Source organism: Lampetra fluviatilis, chromosome 27, assembly GCF_964198595.1.
Source record: "Lampetra fluviatilis chromosome 27, kcLamFluv1.1, whole genome shotgun sequence".
Taxonomy (NCBI): Eukaryota; Metazoa; Chordata; class Hyperoartia; order Petromyzontiformes; family Petromyzontidae; genus Lampetra; species Lampetra fluviatilis.
This window is the reverse complement of record NC_136301.1, coordinates 13,170,416-13,197,899: the sequence shown is the minus strand read 5'-3', so window position 1 is coordinate 13,197,899 and position 27,484 is coordinate 13,170,416. Positions and strand designations below refer to the sequence as shown.

The following is a 27,484-nucleotide window of genomic DNA, read 5'->3' as shown; positions in this document are numbered from 1 at the left end:
TGTGTGTTCCAGTGTGTGTTCCAGTGTGTGTGTGTGTTCCAGTGTGTGTTCCAGTGTGTGTGTGTGTTCCAGTGTGTGTTCCAGTGTGTGTGTGTGTTCCAGTGTGTGTTCCAGTGTGTGTGTGTGTTCCAGTGTGTGTTCCAGTGTGTGTGTGTGTTCCAGTGTGTGTTCCAGTGTGTGTGTGTGTGTGTGTTCCAGTGTGTGTGTGTTCCAGTGTGTGTTTGTGTGTGTGTGTTCCAGTGTGTGTTTGTGTGTGTGTGTTCCAGTGTGTGTTTGTGTGTGTGTGTTCCAGTGTGTGTTTGTGTGTTTAACAGCAGAGGTCTCACTCCGAATCAGTCAAGCGGCAATATATTTTAATCGGTTGCGTAACGCTGTGTGGAAGCTACCTGGTCTGTCGCTCCGTACGAAGCTTCAGGTCTTCTCGGCCACAGTCATTCCCTCACTTCTCTACGCTTGCGAAACGTGAACCCCCCTAATGGAGCATCTTCGCCGGTGAGAAACATTTAGGCTGGCCTGCCTACGATCCATCCTGGATTTAACCAGGCTGGATTGTGTGAGGAGCTCACAAAATCCTTGAAAGATCTGGGCAAAGTCCCATCGGTGAGCTCCTCTGGCAGGCAAGGCTGCGTTGGCTGGGTCTTGTAGCCCGCATGCCTAGCCACCGCATGCCTAAACAGCTTTTGTTCGGCCGGATCGAGGGGGCTAAACGGGCGCGGCACGGGCTAGAGAAGAGATGGAGTGATGTGAACGTGGAGCTGAGTAGACTTGCCGATGACTGGTACCAGCAGTGTCAAGATCGGCCTCTGTGGAGGAAGCTCGTGAAGGACGCTAATGGGCAGTTTGAGACAGTCGCCCTCCAACAACAACGGAGGGCGGAGGAGCGATGCTCACAACAACGAGCGGAGTGCCAGGTGGCTAAAGCACAGCAGTTTGGCACAGTAGGGGGCACAGGTGGTGCATCAGCCAGTCATCTCGGTTATCTCAGTCAGTCGACCCGTGGCACCTGGGTCTGCCCTGTGACCTCCTGCCAGCGGGCGTTCGACACTTCACGTGGCCTCAATGTGCACATGGCCTGGCACAAGCGTCGTGGTGACGTCACCGCCACTTAGTGGAGAATGGCGGTTGTTGTTGTTGTGTGTGTATGTTCCAGTGTGTGTGTGTGGGGAGCGGTAGTGTAGCGGTTAGCGCGCTGCGCTACGAACTTGGCGACCCGGGTTCGATTCCCGCTCACGGCCAACACCAGTGACGATTATTTGAACCGATCCTGGGCCTCCCCTAGGTCGACTCAGCCTAAAATGAGTACCTGGTGCGGTGTGTAAACATCGCTACTAGGGAGACAAAGGCGTCCGGGCGTGGTGTTGGCCACCCACCCCCTCGTGTGCCGTGCCGGCCTTCATAGGTGCTCGCTAGCAGCACTTGCTCCAACAGTATGTTAAGGCTATACGGGGGATCTTTGTTTTTGTATGTGTGCGAGTGGTGCATCGGCCGGTGATCTGAGTCAGCCAACCCATCGCACAGGGTCTGTCCCGTGACCTCTTGTCAACGAGCCTTCGAAACTTCACGTGGCCTCAAAGTGCACATAGCCTGGCACAAGAGCCGTAGTGACGTCACCTCCACTTAGTGGCGAATGGCGGTTGTTGTGTGTGTGTGTGCGGAGCGTGTGTAAATGTGAATGAGTGTATATGCGATGGTGTTTGTGTGTCTTATGCCCAGCTCTACTTTGGCAGCAGAGGTTTCATTCCAAATCAGTCGAGCGGCATTATATTTTTTATCGACTGCGTAATTATCCGTAATACTATGTGAAAGCTATCTGGCCTGTCGCTCCAAACAAAGCCTTGAGTCTTCTCGGCCACAGTCATGCCCTCCCTTGTATATGTTTGCGAAGTGTGGAGCCCTCTAATTGAACATTTGGCTGACCTGCCTACAATCCTTCCTGCGTTTAACTAGACTGAGTTGTGAGAGGAGCTCACAGATCCTTGAAAGATCTGGACACAGTCCTATCGGTGAGCTCCTCCGGCAGGGAAGGCTGCGTTGGCTGGATCATGTAGCCCCCGCATGCCCAGCCACGGCATGCCCGAGCAGCTTCTGTTTGGCCAGATAGAGTGGGCTGAATGGGCGTGGCATGGGCTAGAGAAGAGATAGACTGATGCGGTACAGAAGCATATGGTGCTGCGTGGACTTGCCTATGATTGGTACCAGCGGTTTCAAGAACGGCCTCTCTGAAGGAGCTTCGTGAATGATGTTCCAAGAATTTGGAGGCAGTCGCCCTCCAACAACAATAGACAGTGGAGGAGCGACGCTGACAACAATGATTGTAGCGCCGGGCGATTAAAATGCAGAAATTTGGCACATTTGTGAGAAAGTAAGAAATTTTCACTATGAGATCTCTTTTACCAGTGGCAAAATATAGTAGTAGGTTTTTACCCTTTTAAACTGGTACAAAACTGACACCTTTATTCAAGGCATCATGTTTGCAATAACCACAACACAAGTAGTAAAAAAAGCAAACAAAAATAAGCAACTCTGATAATGATAATAATATGCACTGTCCTTGAAGTTGATTGGTCCACACCCGAGACGGCTTTCTTTAGAGCCTAGTCCCCATTGGTGTTGGACCAGTTGACACCAGAAGGCGTACAACTCAAACACAGTGCAATATCAGAGTCTTGAGAGCTCGGGGAAGCGTCTACACTATGAGGTCTCTTTTACCAGTGGCAAAATATAGTAGTAGGTTTTTACCCTTTTAAACTGGTACAAAACTGACACCTTTATTCAGAGGTCTGTGTGCGTGTAAGAAACAGGTGTGTGTGTACATCGAGATCAAGGCCATAGCCATGGAGTCAACATTGGGGGGGGGAACACATCTTTCAGGGGGTCTGGGGTCCCCCTCCAGAAAAAAAATCTAAATTTTTAAACTCATTTCCTGCCATTTCCTGCCTAAAATATAAAAAAATAACTAACACATAGGATGGACTTTTTATTTATTTTTTACAATAATGTCTAATAGTGTATTGTATTACATTGCTCTGTTTTTTTCTTTTTTACCTTTTCTTGTTTCATTGTATGTAATGGCAGAGATTAGGGATTAATAAAGTACAGTACAACCATAACCACAATCATATAAACAGAAACCTATTTTATAGCAATATATTGGGGGGGACATTTTGAGCATATTTGAATATTGGGGAGGATGTGTCCCCCCCAATATATATTATAATTACGGCCTTGATCGAGATACACACCAGGGTAGGTGTGTGAATGTGGTGTGACGCGTGATGGTGCTGTATGGTGGTGCGGTGGGGTGCCACGCAGCCCGTCCATGTATGCGCGCGCGGCCCCCGTGTCGAGCGGCTCGGGGTTCCTCGTCTCGGACGAGGGGCTCATCGTCACCAACGCGCACGTGGTGGGGGGCGGGGGTGCCACGCGCGTCGTCATGGTGACTCTGCGTGGGGGCCGCTCGTACGAGGCCGAGGTCACGGACGTGGACACCAAGGTGGACATCGCGACGATCCGCATCCACCCGCAGGTGTGACGTGCTCGCTAACTCACTCACCCACACAATAACCACAAAAACGGCCGTGGCCGTGACGCCACCATGGTGCTTGTGCCAGGCTAGTTGAATCTTGCGGCCACGTCAAGTGTCGAAGGCTCGCTCACAGGAGATCGCGGAACACACCCAGGTGCCATGAGTTGACTGACTGAGATGACTACCAGATGCACCACCTGTGGCCCCACTCGCTGCGTTTGAGCTGACTGGTGCTCTCCTCGTTGTGAGCGTCTCTCCTATGCCCTCTGATGTTGCTGGAGGGCGAGTGTCTCCAAGTGCCCAGTCTTGGGCAAGTCCACTTAGCTCCACATCCTACATGATCTGGCCATCACAGCCTTGTCTCCCGGGCAAGTGCTGTTAGCGAGCATCTCTGAGGGCTGGCACAGCACACGAGGGTGTGGGTGGCCAACACCACGCCAGGCCGCCTTTGTCTCCCCAGTGGTGATGTTCTGAGCTGGGTGAAATCCTCTCTAATCAAGACGCTCATACATCGGGCTAAAACAGTGTCAGATGATGAAAGTCTAATGAGAGAGATTAGACATGTTAAAGAAGCACTAAGACAGAATGGCTACAATAATGCTCAAATTAACAGAGCACTAAATGCCAAATCACGATCGCAAAGCAACACTGCTGAAAGCGATCAGATTATCAAAACAATAAAAATACCATTTATCTCAGGAGTAACTGACAAATTAGCCCGTGTTTTGCAAAAGCAAAACATTACAGTAAGATTTGGTACAGTACACAAAATTCAACAACTAGTAACGTGCACTAAAGACGAATTACCTAAATTATCAACAGAAGGTGTATATCGGATTAATTGTGTATGTGGCAGATGCTATATTGGACAGACAGGGCATAACGTTAGTGTAAGACTAAAAGAACACCAGAGAAATATTAAACTATCGCAAACACAACTGTCGGCAGTGGCAGAACATGCTTGCCAACAGGGACACTCAATTGATTTTGACAACGTTGAAGTGTTGTGTAAAACTAGTTACTACTGGCAAAGACTAATTAGAGAATCCATTGAGATTGAGAGAAACAGAAATAACTTTAATCGCTCAGACAGCTACAGGCTTAGTGCGGCCTGGAAGCGTATTATTAAATAAGATGCATTACAATTCCTTATAAGGGAAACAAGCACTAACTGATTATTAATGTAGCATAATCACAATAGAACACATTCCAAATGATTACTAATGAAGTATTGGAAAATGACGGCAGGAAACTCCTTGACGGGAACACACTTCTTTTATTAAATCTTGACTCGTAACAATACAACGCGTGGCCTCTCTTCTCACAATGCGCTTCTCTTGACTCTGGATTCTGTGCTGCCGGCTCTCTGTGCCTCGTGTAGACTCCGCGCCTCGGCTACACTCCTCTCTCGCCTCGTGTAGACTCTGCGCCTCTGCTACACTCTCCACTCGCCTCGTGTAGACTTTGCATCTCCCTCTGGCTACACCGTATGCATACTCGGCTCGTGTAGACCTTTCTCTCTCGCTGGCTACACCGTATGCATACTCGGCTCGTGTAGACCTTTCTCTCTCGCTGGCTACACACTATACATTACTCAGCTCGTGTAGACCTTTCTCTCTCGCTGGCTACACACTATACATTACTCAGCTCGTGTAGACCTTTCTCTCTCGCTGGCTACACACTATACATTACTCAGCTCGTGTAGACCTTTCTCTCTCGCTGGCTACACACTATACATTACTCAGCTCGTGTAGACCTTTCTCTCTCGCTGGCTACACACTATACCTTACTCTCCTCTACTCTCCATTACTCTCCTCTCCGGGCTCTATCTCTGCACCTTCGTCTTCATTCTTAGATGGTTCCACTTCTGCCCCCTGCTCCTCTGTGCATCACCTTATATACCCCTTCTTCCCGGGAGACGGAGCGGATGCGGACCTCAACGTCGGCACCGCTCCTCAGTTACCCAATCCCCACGCGCTATCCCTACGATCCGGTTCCGCTCAGCGCGTGTTTCCACTCCCCGACCAATCACACCGCGCTGCTACCCGATCACTCCCTCTGGGCGCGTCACCGGCACACAGCCAATCAGCAGCACTACCCCCACCCGCGCACTGACGCCTGCTCCTCCCCGTCAGCGCGCGTCACCACACACACACCCGTACATACGCGCTGGCACACGACATATACACCCAGCGCGTATCACCACTACATCACCCCCTCCCACATAGCTCGCAGCCGGCCCGGCTGCTAACAACAACCAACCGCGACGATAAAACGACAACCAACAAAAAAAAACCCCGTAACCCCCCGAGTGTGCCCCGTAACATAACACAACAACAACAAGAATAACTATGTACAGATTGACAATGAACCCGAAAAGTCAACAATAACACGATACGAGCAAATTCGAAACGAACGCGCCCCACGTCCCTGCGACTACACGCAGTGACGAGGCGCTCCAACTGCCCCGACTCATCACGAGGCAGGTCATGCAAAGTAGCACGACCTGGCGCGAGTCCGTCTGGCTGGTCCATCGTATGGGGCGGGACACTGACGACCGTCCGGCGGTTCCGGCTGCTCCAGACGGCGCGGAACGGGCCTGAAAGGGCCGGCCCCGCCGCGGAGATCCGGCCGCCGGTGATCGGCAGCTGTCAGTTCCGAGACACCTGGGAGCAGATCAGGCGAAAATACGTGTGGATCAGGCAGAGACATTTCCCCCTCTGGGTCGCCGGTCACGTCACACGCCCGGCCATCACGACACAAGGGGAGGCCATATGGAGGCGAGAACGGTTTCAGTCGGGAGGGGTGAACGTACCACCGGCGCTTTCCCCACTTTATCTGAACGCACTGGGGCCGTGCAACGCGCACGACCTCCACGGGTCCCCTCCACGGTCTCAACAATTTAGGCGACGTAGCCAAGGGTGCCTGAGGGCAATGCAGCCAGGCCCTGTCACCTGGTTTCCATTCGTGCATGGACACCTTCCGTGCCCGCAACCGTTCATTAGCAATTTGGCGAGCCCGCGAATTAAGCCGCGCGGCCTCCCTTGCCTCTGTCAGCTTGTGAATATTAAACTTAATATGTTCTGCCAAATTAGAATTAGTTCGTGGAGCGGACAGGCCAAGTTGCGTTTCTATTGGCGGGTCAGCTTCCCGACCGTACATCAAATAGAATGGGGAAAACCCCGTAGCTGCATGGGGGGCCATTCTATACGCGGCAAGGACTCCCGGGACCTGCAGGTCCCAATCTACATGTGCCTCGCACACCTGCTGGCACAGCATGGAAGTCAAGGTTTTGTGGAGTCTCTCCACCATCCCGTCAGTCTGCGGGTGGTACGGGGAGGTACGCACCTTCTTGGTACCCAACAGATCGCACACCTCTTGCAACAATTTACTCGAAAAATTTTTACCTTGGTCGGTCAGCAGGCGTTCGGGAGCCCCCTTGTCCAGGACATAGCCCTGGACGAAGGCATCCGTCACAGCCGCTGCCGACTGGTTAGCGAGAGGCCACGCCATAGGCCATCGGGTAAAGTATTCGACCCCCACTAACAAATATTTATTCCCTCTCGGCGTGACTGGGAAGGGCCCCAAAATATCGAGTGCAACGAGCTCGTTGGTACGCGAGACCTGAATAGATTGCAGCGGTGGATTAGCTGCCACGGCCGGTGGTTTACGCCTGGCGCACTCAACGCACCCCTTCAGAATATGCACCACATCACTTCCCATTCCCGGCCAGTAATAGTCACGCTGAAGCAGGGCAAGCGTCTTGTTAACCCCCAAGTGCAAGAGGCGTTCGTGTGCCGCCAAGACAACCCTCCCCCTCACAGCGGAAGGCACCACGAGTGCGTTCCGCCGGGACAAACTGTCCCATTTCAATAACACGCCCCGCTCAAGTACATAGGAGCCGGTACGCTCCTGGTCCCCCTCGGGACCCCCAACCTTGCGGCGCAATGCTAGCAGCGAGCTGTCCGCCATCTGGAGGCGGCCCCATTCGCTGAGCGACAGCGAGAGCAGCGAGTCCCGACCCTGAGAGGCAGTGGAATCATCCCCGATCGGTGCGCCCGCTGTCGCAGCCAGTGCCCCCATCTCCCCCGCAAGCGTCGGTTTACAGCGCGCCGATCCCGACAAACACGCGCATTCATCACAAGGCAACAACCGCGACAAGCAATCGGCATTCGTGTGTCGCAACCCCTTACGGTACGTAGTCGTAAACTGATAGTCCTGGAGGACTTCCAACCAACGCGACAACTGGCCCGAGGGCTGGGCGACCCTCAATGAATACTGTAGCGCCGCGTGGTCCGTTCGGACTGTAAAGTGACGACCATAAAGATATGGCCTAAACTGCTGCACAAAAAAAACAATGGCAAGCAGCTCGCGACGGGTGACACAGTAGCGCTGCTCCGCCGGAGACAACACCCTACTACCGTAGGCGACAACTCTTTCGACACCCCCAACGACTTGGGATAGCACCCCCCCAATGCCCGTGTTGCTAGCATCCGTGTCCAGCAAAAAGGGACTGGCAAAATCGGGATAACACAAGGGTGGGGCACCCACCAAGGCGTCCCGGAGGGAGCGAAACGCGGCCTCCTCCTCCGGTCCCCATTTGAACTTCACTCCCTTCGCCGTTAGAGCGTGCAAGGGTTTTGCAATAGTGGCGAAGTGCTCAACGAACCGCCGATAATAAGAAGCAAACCCGATGAAACTACGCACGTCAGAAACGGACGTAGGTGTCGGCCACGAACCGACACAATCCGTCTTCGCGGGATCGGTGGAGATCCCCGAAGAATCGACAATGTGACCCAAGTATCTAACGGACCTACGAAGGAGGTGACATTTGGCCGGTTTAAATTTCAACTTAGCCGATCGCATTCGCAAGAACACCCCTCTCAATCGCCGGAGGTGTTCCTCAAACGTTTTACTGAAAACAATGACATCGTCCATATAAATCAAGCATGTATCCCACTGCAAGCCCGACAAAACCAGCTCCATAAGTCGCTGAAACGTCGCTGGAGAGGAGTGAAGTCCCATGGGTAACCGGTTAAACTGGAACAGCCCCCCTGGAGTCCGAAATGCTGTCTTAGGTTTCGACTCTTCGTCGAGCGGCAACTGCCAAAACCCCGATAACAAATCAAGAGTCGAAAAATATCGCGCACCAGACAATGCATCGAGGGACTCATCCATCCTGGGGAGCGGATACGCGTCAGCCACAGAGATCTTATTCAGGCGACGGAAATCAACGCAGAATCGCAGGGACCCGTCCTGCTTCTTAACCAGCACAATAGGCGCTCCCCACGGGCTAGAGGAGGGCGAAATAATATCGGCTTCTAGCATATCGTTAACAGCCGACTGAACATGTTCCTTCTCCACGGGACTCAGTCGGAAGGGATTTTGCCTGACCGGCGCCGCATCGCCCGTTTCAATGTGATGGTGCAACAAATCCGTGCACCCAATGTCATACTTATGTTTACTGAATACATCAGAGAATTCAATGAGCAACTCGCGCAGCGCACCCAACTGCGCCGCCGACAAATCGTCCGAGGCGGCACATAACGAATGGACCCACTCAAGGTCTTCCCTTGGCTCAACGTTCCGCGCGGGGCTCGAGCCCACCTGCGCAACCAACCCATCATCCCCAGGGACCTGCGCCGCGTGAGCCAGCACGGTGCCCTGCGGAATGACAGCTGGTCGCGACCCCGCGTTCAAAACCATCACAAACGGATCCCTGTCAGCCCGCACCAAAGTGTGAGCCACCGATAAATCAAGACCCCCGACAGCCTTGTTAGAAGGACCCAAAAGCATACTCTGTCCCGAAGCCTCCCTCACCCATGGTTTCCGCAACCGGAGGGGAATCAACATCTGTGAACCCGGGGGCACTTGCACTGTCTGCGTCGCCACCGCTTGTATCGTAGCGCACGCCGTCCGAATGTCAGTAGGGCCCGTCAAAAATGAAATCCGGCGACCCGATGGCAGTTCAATGCATCGTTGATCGATAAGAATTTTAATGGGCATTTTAGCCAAAAAGTCAGTGCCCAAAAGACACGGAACTGCCAAAGAAGACGAAACGAAAACGGGTCCCGACAATTTGATATCTCCAATGCAAATGGACGCCCTAACCTGACCGATAATGCCCAACGATCCCCCATTAGCGGCGTAAAATGGCACATCCACTGGAAGCAGCGGACGACATTGGACCGGAAGAATATTATAAATGAGGTCCGATATAATAGTAGCCGATGCCCCCGTGTCCACTAACACCCTAATCTCAACCCCATCAATAGATCCCGTAACAACGGACGAACCCGCCGAAGCAGCCACAATTCTATGCCCCAATTCCGCCCATTCAATGTCTCCCTGGTCCCGGCCGAACCCCCCTCGCCGAACCGAATCCCCGAACCTTAACCGGCCCTCCTCCGCCGCAACGCGGCGTCCCATGTGTGCCGAATAAACAGGCCGAGCGTGTGAGGTGCCGCGACTTGCCGGGGATTGTAGAGATGACTTGGGCTCTCGGTCGTCGTCCAGCCGAGCTCCCATGGCGCGCTGCCGCGGAGCGCGGCACCCGGACGCCACGTGGCCCCGGAGGCCGCAGTTATAGCACGTGACGAGGGTCGGAGTAGATCTTGGTTGCTCCGACTTTCGGCCCGATCGCAGAGGCGACCGGGCCCCCGGCCTCCAGTCCCCTGGTCGTCCCGTGGCGAACGCCTCCTCTCGTGGGCTGACGACTTGGGGTTCGGCGACCACCAAACCCGGGGCTGCGACGACAGCAGCGTTGCAACCAACGCCTTGCTTCCGTTGTAGGGCCTCGTGCGCTTGAATACTCGTGGCGACTCTCAAAGAAGAAATATCAATCTCGTCAGCTGTGTTGATAGGGACCCCCAGGTCCTGCGCCAACTTGAGCAGCTGCTCCAAAACCATCGCGTCTTGGCCCTCCTCGTCCATCCGAGGGAACGCAGCATCAGCAAGAGCCAGCAACGCCGTGCGATAGGCCAGCGCGGTCTCCGTGGCCGCTTTCCGTCTTGCGTAGAACTGATGGCGGCACGTAGAGGGAGGCCCGTAGACCCTGGCCAACAACCCCAGCGCATCCTTCAGCGTGGAGCGGTCCGACTTCCGTGCAGCCCTGAAGGCCGCGAGCGCATCGTCGTCCAGCATGGCGGGCAATGCCCGCAGCGCCGTAGCATCGGACCACGCTGACATCTCTTGATGGGCCAAAAACCTTCGCTGAAATTGGCCCCAGTCTCCGCCTTCCGCCTTGAAGGCTGACAACGTGGGCAGGCGCTGCTGAAAAATGAAGTCATCCGCCTCGTGGTTCCTCCCCGCCTGTCCGTCGGTGTCTAAGATGGCGGCTCCAGCAGCAGACGTAAGATGGCGGACCCCCTCGCGCGCTGATGACGTCGATGCGCGCGCTTGGGAACCCACCACCACGTGGCGCTCGCCGTTCCCGCCAAAAGTAGGCCCAGGCGCAATGGCGGGAATCCCCCATTCGTTTTGGCGGGAATCTGCGGGGCGACCTTGTAAAATGTCCCCCACCGTCCCCGCTCCTCCCGACGAGCTGATCTCCGCCAAGATGGACGCGGCGGCGAGCAGCAGCTCCGCCAGTCGGGAGTGCGCCTCACGAAGCCCGGCGTCTGTCCCCGGTCGCTCGGCCGGCGCCGTCGACGGACCCTGCAGCGTGGGCAAGTCCTCTTCCTCACCCCCCGCCACCAGCGGCCCCGAGTCGTCCAGGTCTTCCTCGCGGTCAATCCCGTGGGTCCTACGGGTCTTCCTCGTCTCCATACTTGGAAGCCCGTTTCACTTCTGACGCCAGATGAAGTATTGGAAAATGACGGCAGGAAACTCCTTGACGGGAACACACTTCTTTTATTAAATCTTGACTCGTAACAATACAACGCGTGGCCTCTCTTCTCACAATGCGCTTCTCTTGACTCTGGATTCTGTGCTGCCGGCTCTCTGTGCCTCGTGTAGACTCCGCGCCTCGGCTACACTCCTCTCTCGCCTCGTGTAGACTCTGCGCCTCTGCTACACTCTCCACTCGCCTCGTGTAGACTTTGCATCTCCCTCTGGCTACACCGTATGCATACTCGGCTCGTGTAGACCTTTCTCTCTCGCTGGCTACACCGTATGCATACTCGGCTCGTGTAGACCTTTCTCTCTCGCTGGCTACACACTATACATTACTCAGCTCGTGTAGACCTTTCTCTCTCGCTGGCTACACACTATACATTACTCAGCTCGTGTAGACCTTTCTCTCTCGCTGGCTACACACTATACATTACTCAGCTCGTGTAGACCTTTCTCTCTCGCTGGCTACACACTATACATTACTCAGCTCGTGTAGACCTTTCTCTCTCGCTGGCTACACACTATACCTTACTCTCCTCTACTCTCCATTACTCTCCTCTCCGGGCTCTATCTCTGCACCTTCGTCTTCATTCTTAGATGGTTCCACTTCTGCCCCCTGCTCCTCTGTGCATCACCTTATATACCCCTTCTTCCCGGGAGACGGAGCGGATGCGGACCTCAACGTCGGCACCGCTCCTCAGTTACCCAATCCCCACGCGCTATCCCTACGATCCGGTTCCGCTCAGCGCGTGTTTCCACTCCCCGACCAATCACACCGCGCTGCTACCCGATCACTCCCTCTGGGCGCGTCACCGGCACACAGCCAATCAGCAGCACTACCCCCACCCGCGCACTGACGCCTGCTCCTCCCCGTCAGCGCGCGTCACCACACACACACCCGTACATACGCGCTGGCACACGACATATACACCCAGCGCGTATCACCACTACACTAATCTACAACTCGCATCGTAACAATAGCCTTATTACTAATCAAGTATATAATTACAATAACCCCCCCCCCCTCAAATCTTTGCACCTGATGAGTTAATGAGTTAATGATGACGTCACCCTGCTGCTGCTCTATATAAGAACGGGAGACACAGCAGAGCCTCACCATTCTGGCGAATTGCCCGATGATGCTGGATGCAATTACCAGCGAAACGTCGTACTCAAATTGTAAATGTTGTGGTTTCACGCTTCAACACACCGATGGGCTAAAGCAGTGAACTATTTGTCTTTTGTCAACGTGACACTTTTTTTACTGATTGGCCGTGTCGGGTGGTGGAGGGTTACGACACATTTATAAATAACGCGATCTAAACCCAAAAATCGTTGATTATGAACAATATTGGTCGCGAAAGCCTACGTGTTAAACTGCTACACTACCGCTCCCCACTCATACACACACACTCATTGACCCACTTACTCACACACTCATACACCACACACTACACAAACCCACCATCTGCATCCCCGCAAGGTGTGATGCGCTCAGCAAGCATGCAGGGTGGGAGAGATTCCGAAATGGGCAAGGTTCCTTTCACTGACAATGCAATATCTGCTGCAGACGAGTTTGTGGTGTAGCTTTAGGCGGTCGGACCACAGGCACCAGCATCGACTCTGTCCACTACTCTCCATTCACCAAAACAACAAACAAATAGAATCTCTGTCCCCAGCGAGTGATGCACCGTCACAACAAATAATGTGTTAATTATATGCATAAATTATGATAATCACAGAGATAATCGTAATAATTTATGCGGATGCTTGCGATTAGGTTAATGTGTGCAGTTATGATAATTAGGCTTCGCTTTGTTATCCAGAGTTGTATCAATCGGGATGAACGAGTATCTTTGATTAAACATTTATTGATTATCTTAGTGTGTTTATGTTATGTTAGGTCTCCAAGTTCATATCTCATCGCAGGTAACAGTTCTTATGAATAAGACAGTTTTGCATGGACTTGGAAGGAACACTCGAGATACTTCTGTGATAACAATTTTATTCTAAACAAACACATGACACTCTAGTATGCAAAGGCAAGTATACGTCAATAAATTCATGGGCAAGATTATGCAATTAACGAAAATAAATGACTCAAACATTTCTTATTCATGTAACTCGACAGCAGCAACTGCTTTGCACGATCAGTTGATATTGAACGCACCACCTTGAAATGGCAACCCTTTTTAAAACACAAAGATAACTTTTTGAAAGTCTTATTCGTGTGCGTGTTGTGTGTGCGTTGTCCCCTTGTAAAATTAATTAAATTTTTCTTAGAGCCGGGAGTTGTGTCGTTAGCTTGTGGGGTGTGGGAGGGAATATACAAACAGCGGCCAGGTTCTCTCTGGCTTGGGCGTGGCCGCAGCGAGCCCGTGCTGCTCCCTCGCTCGGGCGTGTCTCTGCTCGTGCGCTCTCACTCTCCACTGCTGGACGACGAGTTGGCACGACGCTTGCCGACGTGGTGCGCGATGATTCCGTCGTCGCTGCTGGACGTCTTGTCTGTTCTCATTGGGTGTTGGTCGGTGTGTGTGTATCAAACACACGGCGCATTCGATGGCGCTCTCTCTCTCTTGGTGGCAGCTCCAGGCTTTTCCACTGCTGGATGATTGTTGAGTCGGCACGATGCTCGCCTTCGGCGGTGCTTCTGCTGCTGTTCGTCCTTTTTGATGCTCGCTTGGTCGACGCTTGGCGATTTCCGCCCTTCTACAGGTTGATTGCTTGTTGTCACTTGTCACTCTCTCTTCTCCGTGCTTTCCTTTGTTCGTACAGCTGCCAGCTTTATTCGCACTTAACCACACCTCGACACTTCGTTCTGCGAGAAGCGACACCTGCCATCGGTATCGGTGTTTGCTCCCTCACGACACTCCGCCAGCCGGATAACGGCTGAACCCATGCCTCGACCCAGGTTGAACTCAGATTTCTGCGACTCGAACGACCCCACATCGTTCTATCTCTCTTCGAGGCACGACTCGCCCCAGCTCCTTTGCGAGCCCCGTCGCAACGCTGCGTCGCAAGCCGAGTTGCGAGACTGAGCGCGACTTGAACAGACTGCACTCAGGCTGTCACTCTAACGACCCCTCGTCGTCCCATCTCTCCTCGAGGCACGATCGGCCCCAGCTCTCTTGCGAGCCCCGTCGCAACGCCGCGTCGCAAGCCGAGTTGCAAGACTGAGCGCGACTCGAACCGGACTGCTCATTCGTGATGTGCGCTTGTGCTTAAAACTCAAAACGTGACTCCCCTCTCGGCGCATCTCTTGCGAGAGGAACAACAAACCAAAAAAAACCAGACGCCCTCGGAATGTCAGCACAGAACCCCCCCCCCTCGCGACCCTTTCTAACCCCCTAAGTATTTATTGGGCCATCTGTTTGTGCCGGACCGTTGGAGACAAAGGTGGCTGAGGAGATTTTTGCAATACATTTATGTGGTATATTTTTTATGAGTTCCCTCGGTCTTAGTATATCGTGGTTATTATTTGGTCTATGTTTAATGAATATTCGTAATGATCCTCATTACATCATTGTTTTGAGGGCTGTGCCAAGTTTGGTTATGTGTTTGTTTCCAGGGATTGGTGTTTTATTTCTGAGTTATATTTTAATGTCCTGAGGTTAAGTGTAACTAAGTTTCCACCTAAGCATTCTGGAATTCGTATTCTTTAGTTTTTGGTAAGGTCATGTAGCTAGAAACATACAATACAAAATCATATTTATGTACAGTGAATACGAGTAATATAAGGGACTATCTAATAACAAGCCCCTATTGTTTGCTGGTTAATTCTTTTTGTTAAGTTTCTACTTTTCGGTAAGGAAGACGTTAAAGAAAACGCGAGTTGCAACAGTTGTTTTTCTCTGCTCTGCACCTTATCCGTGCATCTCCAAATGTCTTGGGAGGTTAGACCATCGACCTTTTGTCCATCTGGATGTCTCTGACCTCTCTGTGCCCAAATTCTTACCGTTTAATGGCCCTCCACGTTTCATAGATTCCTGGTGTGCTTGTGAGGAGTAGTGGGTTGTTTTCATTATTTAATCTAAAAATATATATATAGATAAAAAAAAAAAATGTATTCTTAATATTAATTTAAAAAAGGGGTATAGACACAACAATTCGCCCTTTTGAAAATTATCAGGGGTCGATTTGGCCACTGGCGAATTTTCAAAACAAAGTTAATACCCCTTTTTTTTCGTTAGGAATCCATCAGCCGCCCTCACTCTCGGCGGTTATTTCTTACAACGCGTGCGTACGTATCACAATCTTAACATGGTTACATTTGAAATAAGCAAAGAAAATAAAACAAAACGTTAAACATCGATACCACATGTTACACCGGTTCTCATCCATCATAACTACGGCGAATATTAATTTTTGTTTTTGTTAAATCCTGGGAAACGCTAGGTAGCGGTTTCGGCGGTTATTCCTTACAACGCGCGCGTACGTATCACAATCTTAGCATGGTTACATTTGAAATAAGTAAAAAAATTAACATCAAGGCAACAAGTTACATCGGTTCTTATCCATCATAACTACTGTAAAAAAAATATATAAAAAAAAAATGCAAATTTTTAATTTTTATTAAAAATGTTTTTTTTTAGTTCCTGGGAAACGCTCGGTAGCGATTTCGAACGCATTTATGCGTTATTTTCCTCATGTTACCTCCTTGCCATATTTTTTTCAAGCTCCGAGTGTCTGGTTTACCTCTTATCACTTTGATCATTCGATCACGGTTTTCACGTTCGTTTTTTTAATTTCCTTTATCACTCTCTCGCGTCGTGGGAGTGTGTGGTGTAAAATTGTACTGCACATAACCAGAACTCGCGCACACAACCAACTTCTGCACTCCGTTATCAGTGGCATTCGCTCCCTCTGCGATTACATGCACATTTGCCGAGTCAGTGTGTCGATTTAATTGCGTGCCTCGTAATGTTGCCCTTTTGGTTTTTACGAGTGGGTTGGATTTCAACATCATTCCCGATACGTCATGGACATTCGTCTCCATTTCAGCACTCCGATCCACATTAATTTTTGTTTCATTTGGATATTTTTCATTTAAATGCTGACGCCTGTACTCCAAAGGGCGTGTCTCTGTGTTCCATCTCCCTGCACCATTATCGCGCACTCCTGCGACGTGCTGGGTGGCTTTACCTTTTTCCGGGCGATCCAGTTTTTCTATTTGTCTGTTATCTACCGTCCGATCACGCTTCAATGCTGCCCTGTCCTTGTATTCGATCTGCGCGTCATTTACGGGAACACTGTTCGCGTTTCCTACCGCATCGTATGCATTTAACGTTTTCCCGATCGTGGCGGTATTTGTCCGCCCTGTCACTTGCAGCCTGCTTGCATTTTCCAATGGGGCCAGGGTTTAACAAAACCTCAGCGGGCGGGGCGCGTATGGGCCGCTCACTCTCAATCCCTGTGGGTGGTTCATCACGTATTTGGACCGCATTTTGGGTCGTTTTTCTATTCCCTCCTGGTATAGCCGGTGGGGAAATCGGTCGGAATAGGACCGATTGTGTTTGACCTCGCGTGTGTCGTGGCATGGGGTGTTGATATGGTTCTGCCCTTGGCCTCCACATTCTGCGATTTTCCTGAATGTTCGGCTTTGTGCCGCTCTCATTCTCGTGCCAACCTCTCTCTGGGTTATTTTGCCATATGTGCGTGCGTGTTCGCTCCTCCTTGCATTTGGGACTGCTCGGTGATTTTTATTTCTCTCTGAGAGGCTGGGTTCCTTATCCCTCTCCCTGTGTTCTGGATCCGAATTATGATTCTTAGCTCTGTATAACCATGCCAAGTAGGCGGTTTCCGGATTCAAAACCATTCTCACCCTTTCTGTAATCTCTGGGCTCAAGGATTCATAAAACATAATTTTGAACATATGGTCCCCTTCGTGGTACCGATTCACATCGCCTGCGTAATACGCTCTTTTAAATTGTAAAAGGTAGTCACGTGGGTCTTCGTCCATGCCCTGGGTCATCGATTTTACCGCATAAAACCCCTCAGTGAGTGTCGAATATTCTCCAAACTTCCGAATCACTGCCAGGCTCAGTTGTTTGAAATAATTTCTAACCTTGTATGGTAGCGACTTTACCCATGGTATAGATTCTCCATGTAAACTCCTTTTCAACAGACTCGCTTTCTCATCCCGTCTCATCAGCCCTCTAATCATTGCCTCCTCTTCTACTGTTGCGATATGTGTGTGTATATCCATGGACTTATTGTGTCGGTCAAAATCGGGAATTCTGACGAGAGCTTTGTCCATCAATTTAAGGGTTTTACTGTTGAACGAGTATTCCGAAAGTTGATCGTCGTCAGCGTCATCATCAAACGAGTTGTCATCAGACAAGCTGTCACTTTGATCTGTGCTGTGTCGGGCGTGTTTTAGCGGCGTACATTTTTTGTGTGAGCTCTCTGGGCTGTGTCGCTCGTGTTGCCATTTCCCTGCAGTTTTTGCCTCTGCTCTTAGTGGAGCATGTTCTGTCAACTTTATTCTACGATTTTGCCTCCCCCTAGCTTCGGGGTTGTCAGTCCCACATGTTTTTATTTGCATCTCTATCTCTCCATCCCTTCTCTCGAATTGTGAGGGATTTTCTTCGTCAAGGATATTTTGTTCGATATCCATAATTTTTGTGTGATCTGTCCCTGGACTATGTCCACGTACCCAAGAGTGTGATTTACTGTTACTTTCATATTTATTCTGTGGATCAACGTCTGTGAGTTTCGCTGGTGTCGCGAGCACTGATTTCTCCTCCCTTTCGAGGGTGTGCGGACATTTTTCCTCGTTTATTGGAGACGATTTCTCTCCCGTTTCCTTTCCGAATTTTTTATCATTCCACAATCACTGTCTGTATGCCTGTGTGAAAAGGGGTGAGTCCTGTCCTGCCTTTCCTGCAGTTTTTACATCGTGTTCGCCTTCGTAATATTTTATCCAGTCAATTAGTTTCCCTCGGGGTGTGTTCGTGTTATCGATACAGCTCCCTTCCCATATGTCTCTCTGACTGTCCTGCTTTGTAACAGATCGGTCGGTGCGTTTTAATACGAGTTCCCAGTATCCCGCAATCCATTCAAATATTATTCTTAATCCTAGCATCTCAAGTGTGGCAGGAGCTACTTTGACATTCCCTTTCAGAATGCATATAAAACCATTATCTCACAGAGTGTAGTCAGTTTGACTCGAGCTATTCTGTTATTTTCCGATTCAGAGTGCGTATCTCTAACACCATTTATCACAGGATGCAATCGGTTCGATATGATATTATCTTAATTCCACTGTCTTTGTTCCAACCTGCTATTCTGGAGTTTAACCTCAGAGGACGTTTTTTGTTTTACGCCCGTTTACAATCACAATGCAATGTTTTATCACGATATTCTGGTTAACACGTAGTGATTCGTTCCATCATCCAATCAAAACACTGTCTGCGAGAGATCCCGGACGACGCCACCCATTATGTTGTATATGTTGTGATTATGAAATTTTTATAAAATAATCAAAATTAATAATTTTCCGAAAAAGGCGTAATTCGCATAAATTATGTTAATGTATGTAAGTATATGCATTAATTATGATACTCACGGAGATAATCGTAGTAATTTATGCGGATGCTTGCGATTATGTTAATGTGTGCAGTTTTGATAATTAGGCTTAGCTTCGTTATCCAGAGTTATATAAATCGGGATAAACGATTATCTTTGATTAAACATTTACTGATTATCTTAGTGTGTTCATGTTATGTTATGTTAGGTCTCCAAGTTCATATCTCATCGCAGGTAACAGTTCCTATGAATAAGACAGTTTTGCATGGACTGGAAAAGAAGCACTCGAACACTTGATGTTAAGCAATTTTAATTCTAAACAAACACATGACACTCTAGTATGCAAAGGCAAGTATACGTCAATAAATTAATGGGCAAGATTATACAATTAACGAAAATAAATGACTCAAACATTTCTTATTCATGTAACTCGACGGCAGCAACTGCTTTGCACGATCAGTTGATATTGAACGCACCACCTTGAAATGGCAACCCTTTTTGAAACACAAAAATAACTTTTTGAAAGTCTTATTCGTGTGCGTGTTATGTGTGCGTTGTCCCCTTGTAAAATTAATTAAAAAAATTTTAGAGCCGGGAGTTGTGTCGTTAGCTTGTGGGGTGTGGGAGGGAATATACAAACAGCGGCCAGGTTCTCTCTGGCTTGGGCATGGCCGCAGCGAGCCCGTGCTGCCTCCTCGCTCGGGCGTGTCTCTGCTCGTGGGCTCACACTCTCCACTGCTGGACGACGAGTTGGCACGACGCTCGCCGACGTGGTGCGCGATGATTCCGTCGTCGCTGATGGACGTCTTGTCTTTTCTCACTGGGTGTTGGTCGGTGTGTGTGTATCAAACACACGGCGCATTCGATGGCGCTCTCTCTCTCTTGGTGGCAGCTCCAGGCTTCTCCACTGCTGGATGATTGTTGAGTCGGCACGATGCTCGCCTTTGGCGGTGCTTCTGCTGCTGTTCGTCCTTTTCGATGCTCGCTTGGTCGACGCTTGGCGATTTCCGCCCTTCTACAGGTTGATTGCTTGTTGTTACTTGTCACTCTCTCTTCTCCGTGCTTTCCTTTGTTCGTACAGCTGCCAGCTTCATTCGCACTTAACCACACCTCGACACTTCGTTCTGCGAGAAGCGACACTTGCTATCGGCATCGGTGTTTGCTCCCTCACGACGCTCCGCCAGCCGGAGCACGGCTGAAACCCAGCCTCGACCCAGGTTGAACTTAGACTTCTGCGACTCGAACGACCCCTCCTCGTTCCATCACTTCTCGAGGCACGACGTGCCCCAGCTCTTTTGCGAGCCCCGTCGCAACGCCGCGTCGCAAGCCGAGTTGCAAGACTGAGCACAACTCGAACCAGACTGCTCATTCGTGATGTGCGCTTGTGCTTAAACTCAAAACGTGACTCCCCTAACTCAAAACGTGACTCCCCTCTCGGCGCATCTCTTGCGAGAGGAACAACAAACCAAAAAAAACCAGACGCCCTCGGAATGTCAGCACAGAACCCCCCCCCCTCGCGACCCTTTCTAACCCCCTAAGTATTTATTGGGCCATCTGTTTGTGCCGGACCGTTGGAGACAAAGGTGGCTGAGGAGATTTTTGCAATACATTTATGTGGTATATTTTTTATGAGTTCCCTCGGTCTTAGTATATCGTGGTTATTATTTGGTCTATGTTTAATGAATATTCGTAATGATCCTCATTACATCATTGTTTTGAGGGCTGTGCCAAGTTTGGTCATGTGTTTGTTTCCAGGGATTGGTGTTTTATTTCTGAGTTATATTTTAATGTCCTGAGGTTAAGTGTAACTAAGTTTCCACCTAAGCATTCTGGAATTCGTATTCTTTAGTTTTTGGTAAGGTCATGTAGCTAGAAACATACAATACAAAATAATATTTATGTACAGTGAATACGAGTAATATAAGGGAATATCTAATAACAAGCCCCTATTGTTTGCTGGTTAATTCTTTTTGTTAAGTTTCTACTTTTCGGTAAGGAAGACGTTAAAGAAAACGCGAGTTGCAACAGTTGTTTTTCTCTGCTCTGCACCTTATCCGTGCATCTCCAAATGTCTTGGGAGGTTAGACCATCGACCTTTTGTCCATCTGGATGTCTCTGACCTCTCTGTGCCCAAATTCTTACCGTTTAATGGCCCTCCACGTTTCATAGATTCCTGGTGTGCTTGTGAGGAGTAGTGGGTTGTTTTCATTATTTAATCTAAAAATATATATATAGATAAAAAAAAAAAATTTATTCTTAATATTAATTTTAAAAAGGGGTATAGACACAACAATTCGCCCTTTTGAAAATTATCAGGGGTCGATTTGGCCACTGGCGAATTTTCAAAACAAAGTTAATACCCCTTTTTTTTCGTTAGGAATCCATCAGCCGCCCTCACTCTCGGCGGTTATTTCTTACAACGCGTGCGTACGTATCACAATCTTAACATGGTTACATTTGAAATAAGCAAAGAAAATAAAACAAAACGTTAAACATCGATACCACATGTTACACCGGTTCTCATCCATCATAACTACGGCGAATATTAATTTTTGTTTTTGTTAAATCCTGGGAAACGCTAAGTAGCGGTTTCGGCGGTTATTCCTTACAACGCGCGCGTACGTATCACAATCTTAACATGGTTACATTTTAAATAAGCAATGAAAATAAAACAAAACGTTAAGCATCGATACCACATGTTGCATCGGTTCTCATCCATCATAACTACGGCGAATATTAATTTTAGTTTTTGTTAAATCCTGGGAAACGCTAGTTAGCAGTTTTGGCGGTTATTCCTTACAACGCGCGCGTACGTATCACAATCTTAGCATGGTTACATTTGAAATAAGGAAAAAAAAATTAACATCAATGCAACAAGTTACATCGGTTCTTATCCATCATAACTACTGTAAAAAAAAGAAATTTTAATGCTCATTTTATTTTTTTATTAAAAATGTTTTTTTTTTTAGTTCCTGGGAAACGCTAGGTAGCGGTTTCGAACACATTTATGCATTATTTTCCTCATGTTACCTCCTTGCCATATTTTTTCAAGCTCCGAGTGTCTGGTTTACCACTTATCACTTTGATCATTCGATCACGGTTTTCAGGTTCGTTTTTGTAATTTCCTCTATCACTCTCTCGCATCGTGGGAGTTTGTGGTGTAAAATTGTGCTGCACATAACCAGAACTCGCGCACACAACCAACTTCTGCACTCCGTTATCAGTGGCATTCGCTCCTTCTGCGATTACATGCACATTTGCCGAGTCAGTGTGTCGATTTAATTCCGTGCCTCGTAATGTTGCCCTTTTGGTTTTTACGAGTGGGTTGGATTTTAACATCATTCCCGATACGTCATGGACATTCGTCTCCATTTCAGCACTTCGATCCACGTTAATTTTTGTTTAATTTGGATATTTTTCATTCAAATGCTGATGCCTGTACTCCAAAGGGCGTGTCTCTGTGTTCTATCTCCCTGCACCATTATCGCGCGCTCCTGCGACGTGCTGCACTGTTTTTCCTGTGCGCTCTGGTTGTCCTCTTTGTCTCTGCTGTCTGTTATCTACTGTCCGATCACACTTCAATGCAGTCCTGTCCTTGCATTCGATCTGCCCGTCATTTACGGGAGTAATGCTCGCGTTTTCTACCGCATCGTATGCATAATGTTTCCCGATCGTGGCGGTATTTGTCCGCCCTGTCACTTGCAGCCTGCTTGCATTTTCCAATGAGGCCAGGGTTTCGCTTCCACTCAGCGGGTGGGGCGCGTATGGGCAGCTCGCTCTCAATTCTCTATTCCCTCCTGGTATAGTCGGTGGGGGAATCGGTCGGAATTGGACCGATTGTGTTTGACCTCCCATCCTGCGATTTCCGTACATTTTTGGCCCCATGTTTATCCGATTAATGTGCCACCTTTTTCCTGGATTGTCACCTTGCCATCTGTGTGTGTAATTTTGACCTTGCGTGTGTCGGGGCATGGGGTGCTGATATGGTTCTGCCCTTGACCTCCACCTCCTGCGATTCTCGTACATTTTTGGCCCAGTGCTTCTCCCATTTGGGTGCCAATCTCTCTCTGGGTTATTTAGCCATATGTGCGTGCGTGTTTGCTCCTCCCTGCATTGTGGGACTGCTTGGTGATTTTTATTTCTCTCTGAGAGGCTGGGTTCCTTATCCCTCTCCCTGTGTTCTGGATCCGAATTATGATTCTTAGCTCTGTATAACCATGCCATGTACGCCTTGCTCTCTATGCGGCGTAAGGAGGCGGTTTCCGGATTCAAAACCATTCTCACCCTTTCTGTAATCTCTGGGCTCAAGGATTCAAAAAACATAATTTTGAACATATGGTCCCCTTCACATCGCCTGCGTAATACGCTCTTTTAAATTGTAAAAGGTAGTCACGTGGGTCTTGGTCTATGCCCTGGGTCATCGATTTTACCGCATAAAACCCCTCAGTGAGTGTCGAATATTCTCCAAACTTCCGAATCACTGCCAGGCTCAGTTGTTTGAAATCATTTCTAACCTTGTATGGTAGCGACTTTACCCATGGTATAGATTCTCCATGTAAACTCCTTTTCAACAGACTCGCTTTCTCATCCCGTCTCATCAGCCCTCTAATCATTGCCTCCTCTTCTACTGTTGCGATATGTGTGTGTATATCCATGGACTTATTGTGTGGGTCAAAATCGGGAATTCTGATGAGAGCTTTGTCCGTCAATTTAAGGGTTTTACTGTTGAACGAGTATTCCGAAAGTTGATCGTCGTCAGTGTCATCGGCAGACGAGTTGTCATCAGACAAGCTGTCACTTTGATCTGTGCTGTGTCGGGCGTGTTTTAGCGGCGTGCATTTTTCGTGTGAGCTCTCTGGGCTGTGTCGCTCGTGTTGCCATTTCCCTGCAGTTTTTTGCCTCTGCTCTTAGTGGAGCATGTTCTGTCAACTTTATTCTACGATTTTGCCTCCCCCAAGCTTCGGGGTTGTCAGTCCCACATGTTTTTATTTGCATCTGTATCTCTCCATCCCGTCTCTCGAATTGTGAGGGATTTTCTTTGTCAAGAATATTTTGTTCGATACCCATAATTTTTGTGCGATCTGTCCCTGGACTATGTCCACGTACCCAAGAGTGTGATTTACTGTTACTTTCATATTTATTCTGTGGATCAACGTCTGGGAGTTTCGCTGGTGTCGCGAGCACTGATTTCTCCTCCCTTTCGAGGGTGTGAGGACATTTTTCCTCGTTTATTAGAGACGATTTCTCTCCCGTTTCCTTTCCGAATTTTTTATCATTCCACAATCCCTGTCTGTATGCCTGTGTGAAAAGGGGTGAGTACTGTCCTGCCTTTCCTGCAGTTTTTACATCGTGTTCGCCTTCGTAATATTTTATCCAGTCAATTAGTTTCCCTCGGGGTGTGTTCGTGTTATCGATACAGCTCCCTTCCCATATGTCTCTCTGACTGTCCTGCTTTGTAACAGATCGGTCGGTACGTTTTAATACGAGTTCCCAGCATCCCGCAATCCATTCAAATATTATTCTTAATCCTAGCATCTCAAGTGTGGCAGGAGCTACTTTGACATTCCCTTTCAGAGTGCATATAAAACCATTAGCTCACAGAGTGTAGTCAGTTTGACTCGAGCTATTCTGTTATTTTCTGATTCAGAGTGCGTATCTCTAACACCATTTATCACAGGATGTAATCGGTTCGATATGATATTATCTTAATTCCACTGTCTTTGTTCCAACCTGCTATTCTGGAGTTTAACCTCAGAGGGCGTTTTTTTGTTTTACGCCCGTTTACAATCACAATGCAATGTTTGATCACGATATTCTGGTTAACACGTAGTGATTCGTTCCATCATCCATGCAAAAACTGTCTGCGAGAGATCCCGGACGACGCCACCCCATTATGTTGTATGTGTTGTCATTATTAAATTTTGATAAAAATAATAAAAATTAATAATTTTCCGAAAAATTCGCAAATCGCATAAAGTATGTTAATGTGTGTAATTATATGCATACATTATGATAATCACGGAGATAATCGTAATAATTTATGCGGATGCTTGCGATTATGTTAATGTGTGCAGTTATGATAATTAGGCTTAGCTTCGTTATCCAGAGTTGTATCAATCGGGATTAACGATTATCTTTTATTAAACATTTATTGATTATCTTAGTGTGTTTATGTTATGTTAGGTCTCCAAGTTCATATCTCATCGCAGGTAACAGTTATTATGAATAAGACAATTTTGCATGGACTTGGAAGAAACACTCGAGATACTTCTGTGATAACAATTTTATTCTAAACAAACACATGACACTCTAGTATGCAAAGGCAAGTATACGTCAATAAATTCATGGGCAAGATTATGCAATTAACGAAAATAAATGACTCAAACATTTCTTATTCATGTAACTCGACGGCAGCAACTGCTTTGCACGATCAGTTGATATTGAACGCACCACCTTGAAATGGCAACCCTTTTTGAAACACAAAGATAACTTTTTGAAAGTCTTATTCGTGTGCGTGTTGTGTGTGCGTTGTCCCCTTGTAAAATTAATTAAATTTTTCTTAGAGCCGGGAGTTGTGTCGTTAGCTTGTGGGGTGTGGGAGGGAATATACAAACAGTGGCCAGGTTCTCTCTGGCTTGGGCGTGGCCGCAGCGAGCCCGTGCTGCTCCCTCGCTCGGGCGTGTCTCTGCTCGTGCGCTCTCACTCTCCACTGCTGGACGACGAGTTGGCACGACGCTCGCCAACGTGGTGCGCGATGATTCCGTCGTCGCTGCTGGACGTCTTGCCTGTTCTCACTGGGTGTTGGTCGGTGTGTGTGTATCAAATACACGGCGCATTCGATGGCGCTCTCTCTCTCTCTTGGTGGCAGCTCCAGGCTTCTCCACTGCTGGATGATTGTTGAGTCGGCACGATGCTCGCCTTCGGCGGTGCTTCTGCGGCTGTTCGTCCTTTTCGATGCTCGCTTGGTCGACGCTTGGCGATTTCCGCCCTTCTACAGGTTGATTGCTTGTTGTCACTTGTCACTCTCTCTTCTCCGTGCTTTCCTTTGTTCGTACAGCTGCCAGCTTCATTCGCACTTAACCACACCTCGACACTTCGTTCTGCGAGATGCGACACCTGCCATCGGTATCGGTGTTTGCTCCCTCACGACGCTCTGCCAACCGGAGCACGGCTGAACCCAGCCTCGACCCAGGTTGAACTCAGATTTCTGCGACTCGAACGACCCCTCCTCGTTCCATTTCTCTTCGAGGCACGACTCGCCCCAGCTCCTTTGCGAGCCCCGTCGCAACGCTGCGTCGCAAGCCGAGTTGCGAGACTGAGCGCGACTTGAACAGACTGCACTCAGGCTGTCACTCTAACGACCCCTCGTCGTCTCATCTCTCCTCGAGGCACGATCTGCCCCAGCTCTCTTGCGAGCCCCATCGCAACGCCGCGTCGCAAGCCGAGTTGCAAGACTGAGCGCGACTCGAACCAGACTGCTCATTCGTGATGTGCGCTTGTGCTTAAAACTCAAAACGTGACTCCGCTCTCTGCGCATCTCTTGCGAGAGGAACAACAAACCAAAAAAAACCAGACGCCCTCGGAATGTCAGCACAGACCCCCCCCCCCCTCGCGACCCTTTCTAACCCCCTAAGTATTTATTGGGCCATCTGTTTGTGCCGTACTGTTGGAGACAAAGGTGGCTGAGATTTTTGCAATACATTTATGTGGTATATTTCTTATGAGTTCCCTCGGTCTTAGTATATCGTGGTTATTATTTGGTCTATGTTTAATGTATATTCGTAATGATCCTCGTTACATCATTGTTTTGAGGGCTTTGCCAAGTTTGGTTATGCGTTTGTTTCCAGGGATTCGTGTTTTATTCTGAGTTATATTTTAATGTCCTGAGGTTAAGTGTAACTAAGTTTCCACTTAAGCTTTTTGGAATTCGTATTCTTTAGTTTTTGGTAAGGTAATGTAGCTAGAAACATACAATACAAAATAATATATATGTACGGTGAATACGAGTAATATAAGGGAATATCTAATAACAAGCCCCTATTGTTTGCTGGTTAATTCTTTTTGTTAAGTTTCTACTTTTCGGTAAGGAAAACGTTAAAGAAAACGCGAGTTGCAACAGTTTTTTTTCTCTGCTCTGCACCTTATCCGTGCATCTCCAGATGTCTTGGGAGGTTAGACCATCGACCTTTTGTCCATCTGGATGTCTCTGACCTCTCTGTGCCCGAATTCTTACCGTTTAATGGCCCTCCACGTTTCATAGATTCCTGGTGTGCTTGTGAGGAGTAGTGGGTTGTTTTCATTATTTAATTTAAAAATATATATATATAGATAAAAAAAAATTGAATTGTTCTTAATATTAATAAAAAAAGGGGTATAGACACAACAACGTGAAGCAGGAACCGTATGTGCAAAAAAAGTGCAATGGCCGTGTACAACCATGTGCTCTTGTCAGATGTGTAAAATGTCAAATTTTTGTCGTATTTAGAATTGAAAGGAATCACGTAAATTGTAGGAAAACAGATTTGTAGCAGTACATTTGATGCAGTACCGTAGGTTGGTGTTTTACCTTCAAACACAACATTTTTCACGTGTATAAAA

At 48.6% G+C, this 27,484-nt stretch overlaps 1 protein-coding gene across 1 annotated transcript in view; it reads left to right on the top strand.

Annotated features, from left to right (window-relative positions):
• The first annotated feature begins 2,055 nt into the window (after positions 1 to 2,055).
• The window catches only part of LOC144942511 (serine protease HTRA3-like), a 64,944-nt gene continuing 39,515 nt past the window's right edge, over positions 2,056 to 27,484 (top strand). The window contains exons 1-2 of the mRNA XM_078869370.1: positions 2,056 to 2,102; positions 3,313 to 3,526. Of these exons, the coding sequence (XP_078725496.1) occupies positions 2,056 to 2,102; positions 3,313 to 3,526 (261 nt within the window). The remainder of the gene's footprint in view (positions 2,103 to 3,312; positions 3,527 to 27,484) is intronic.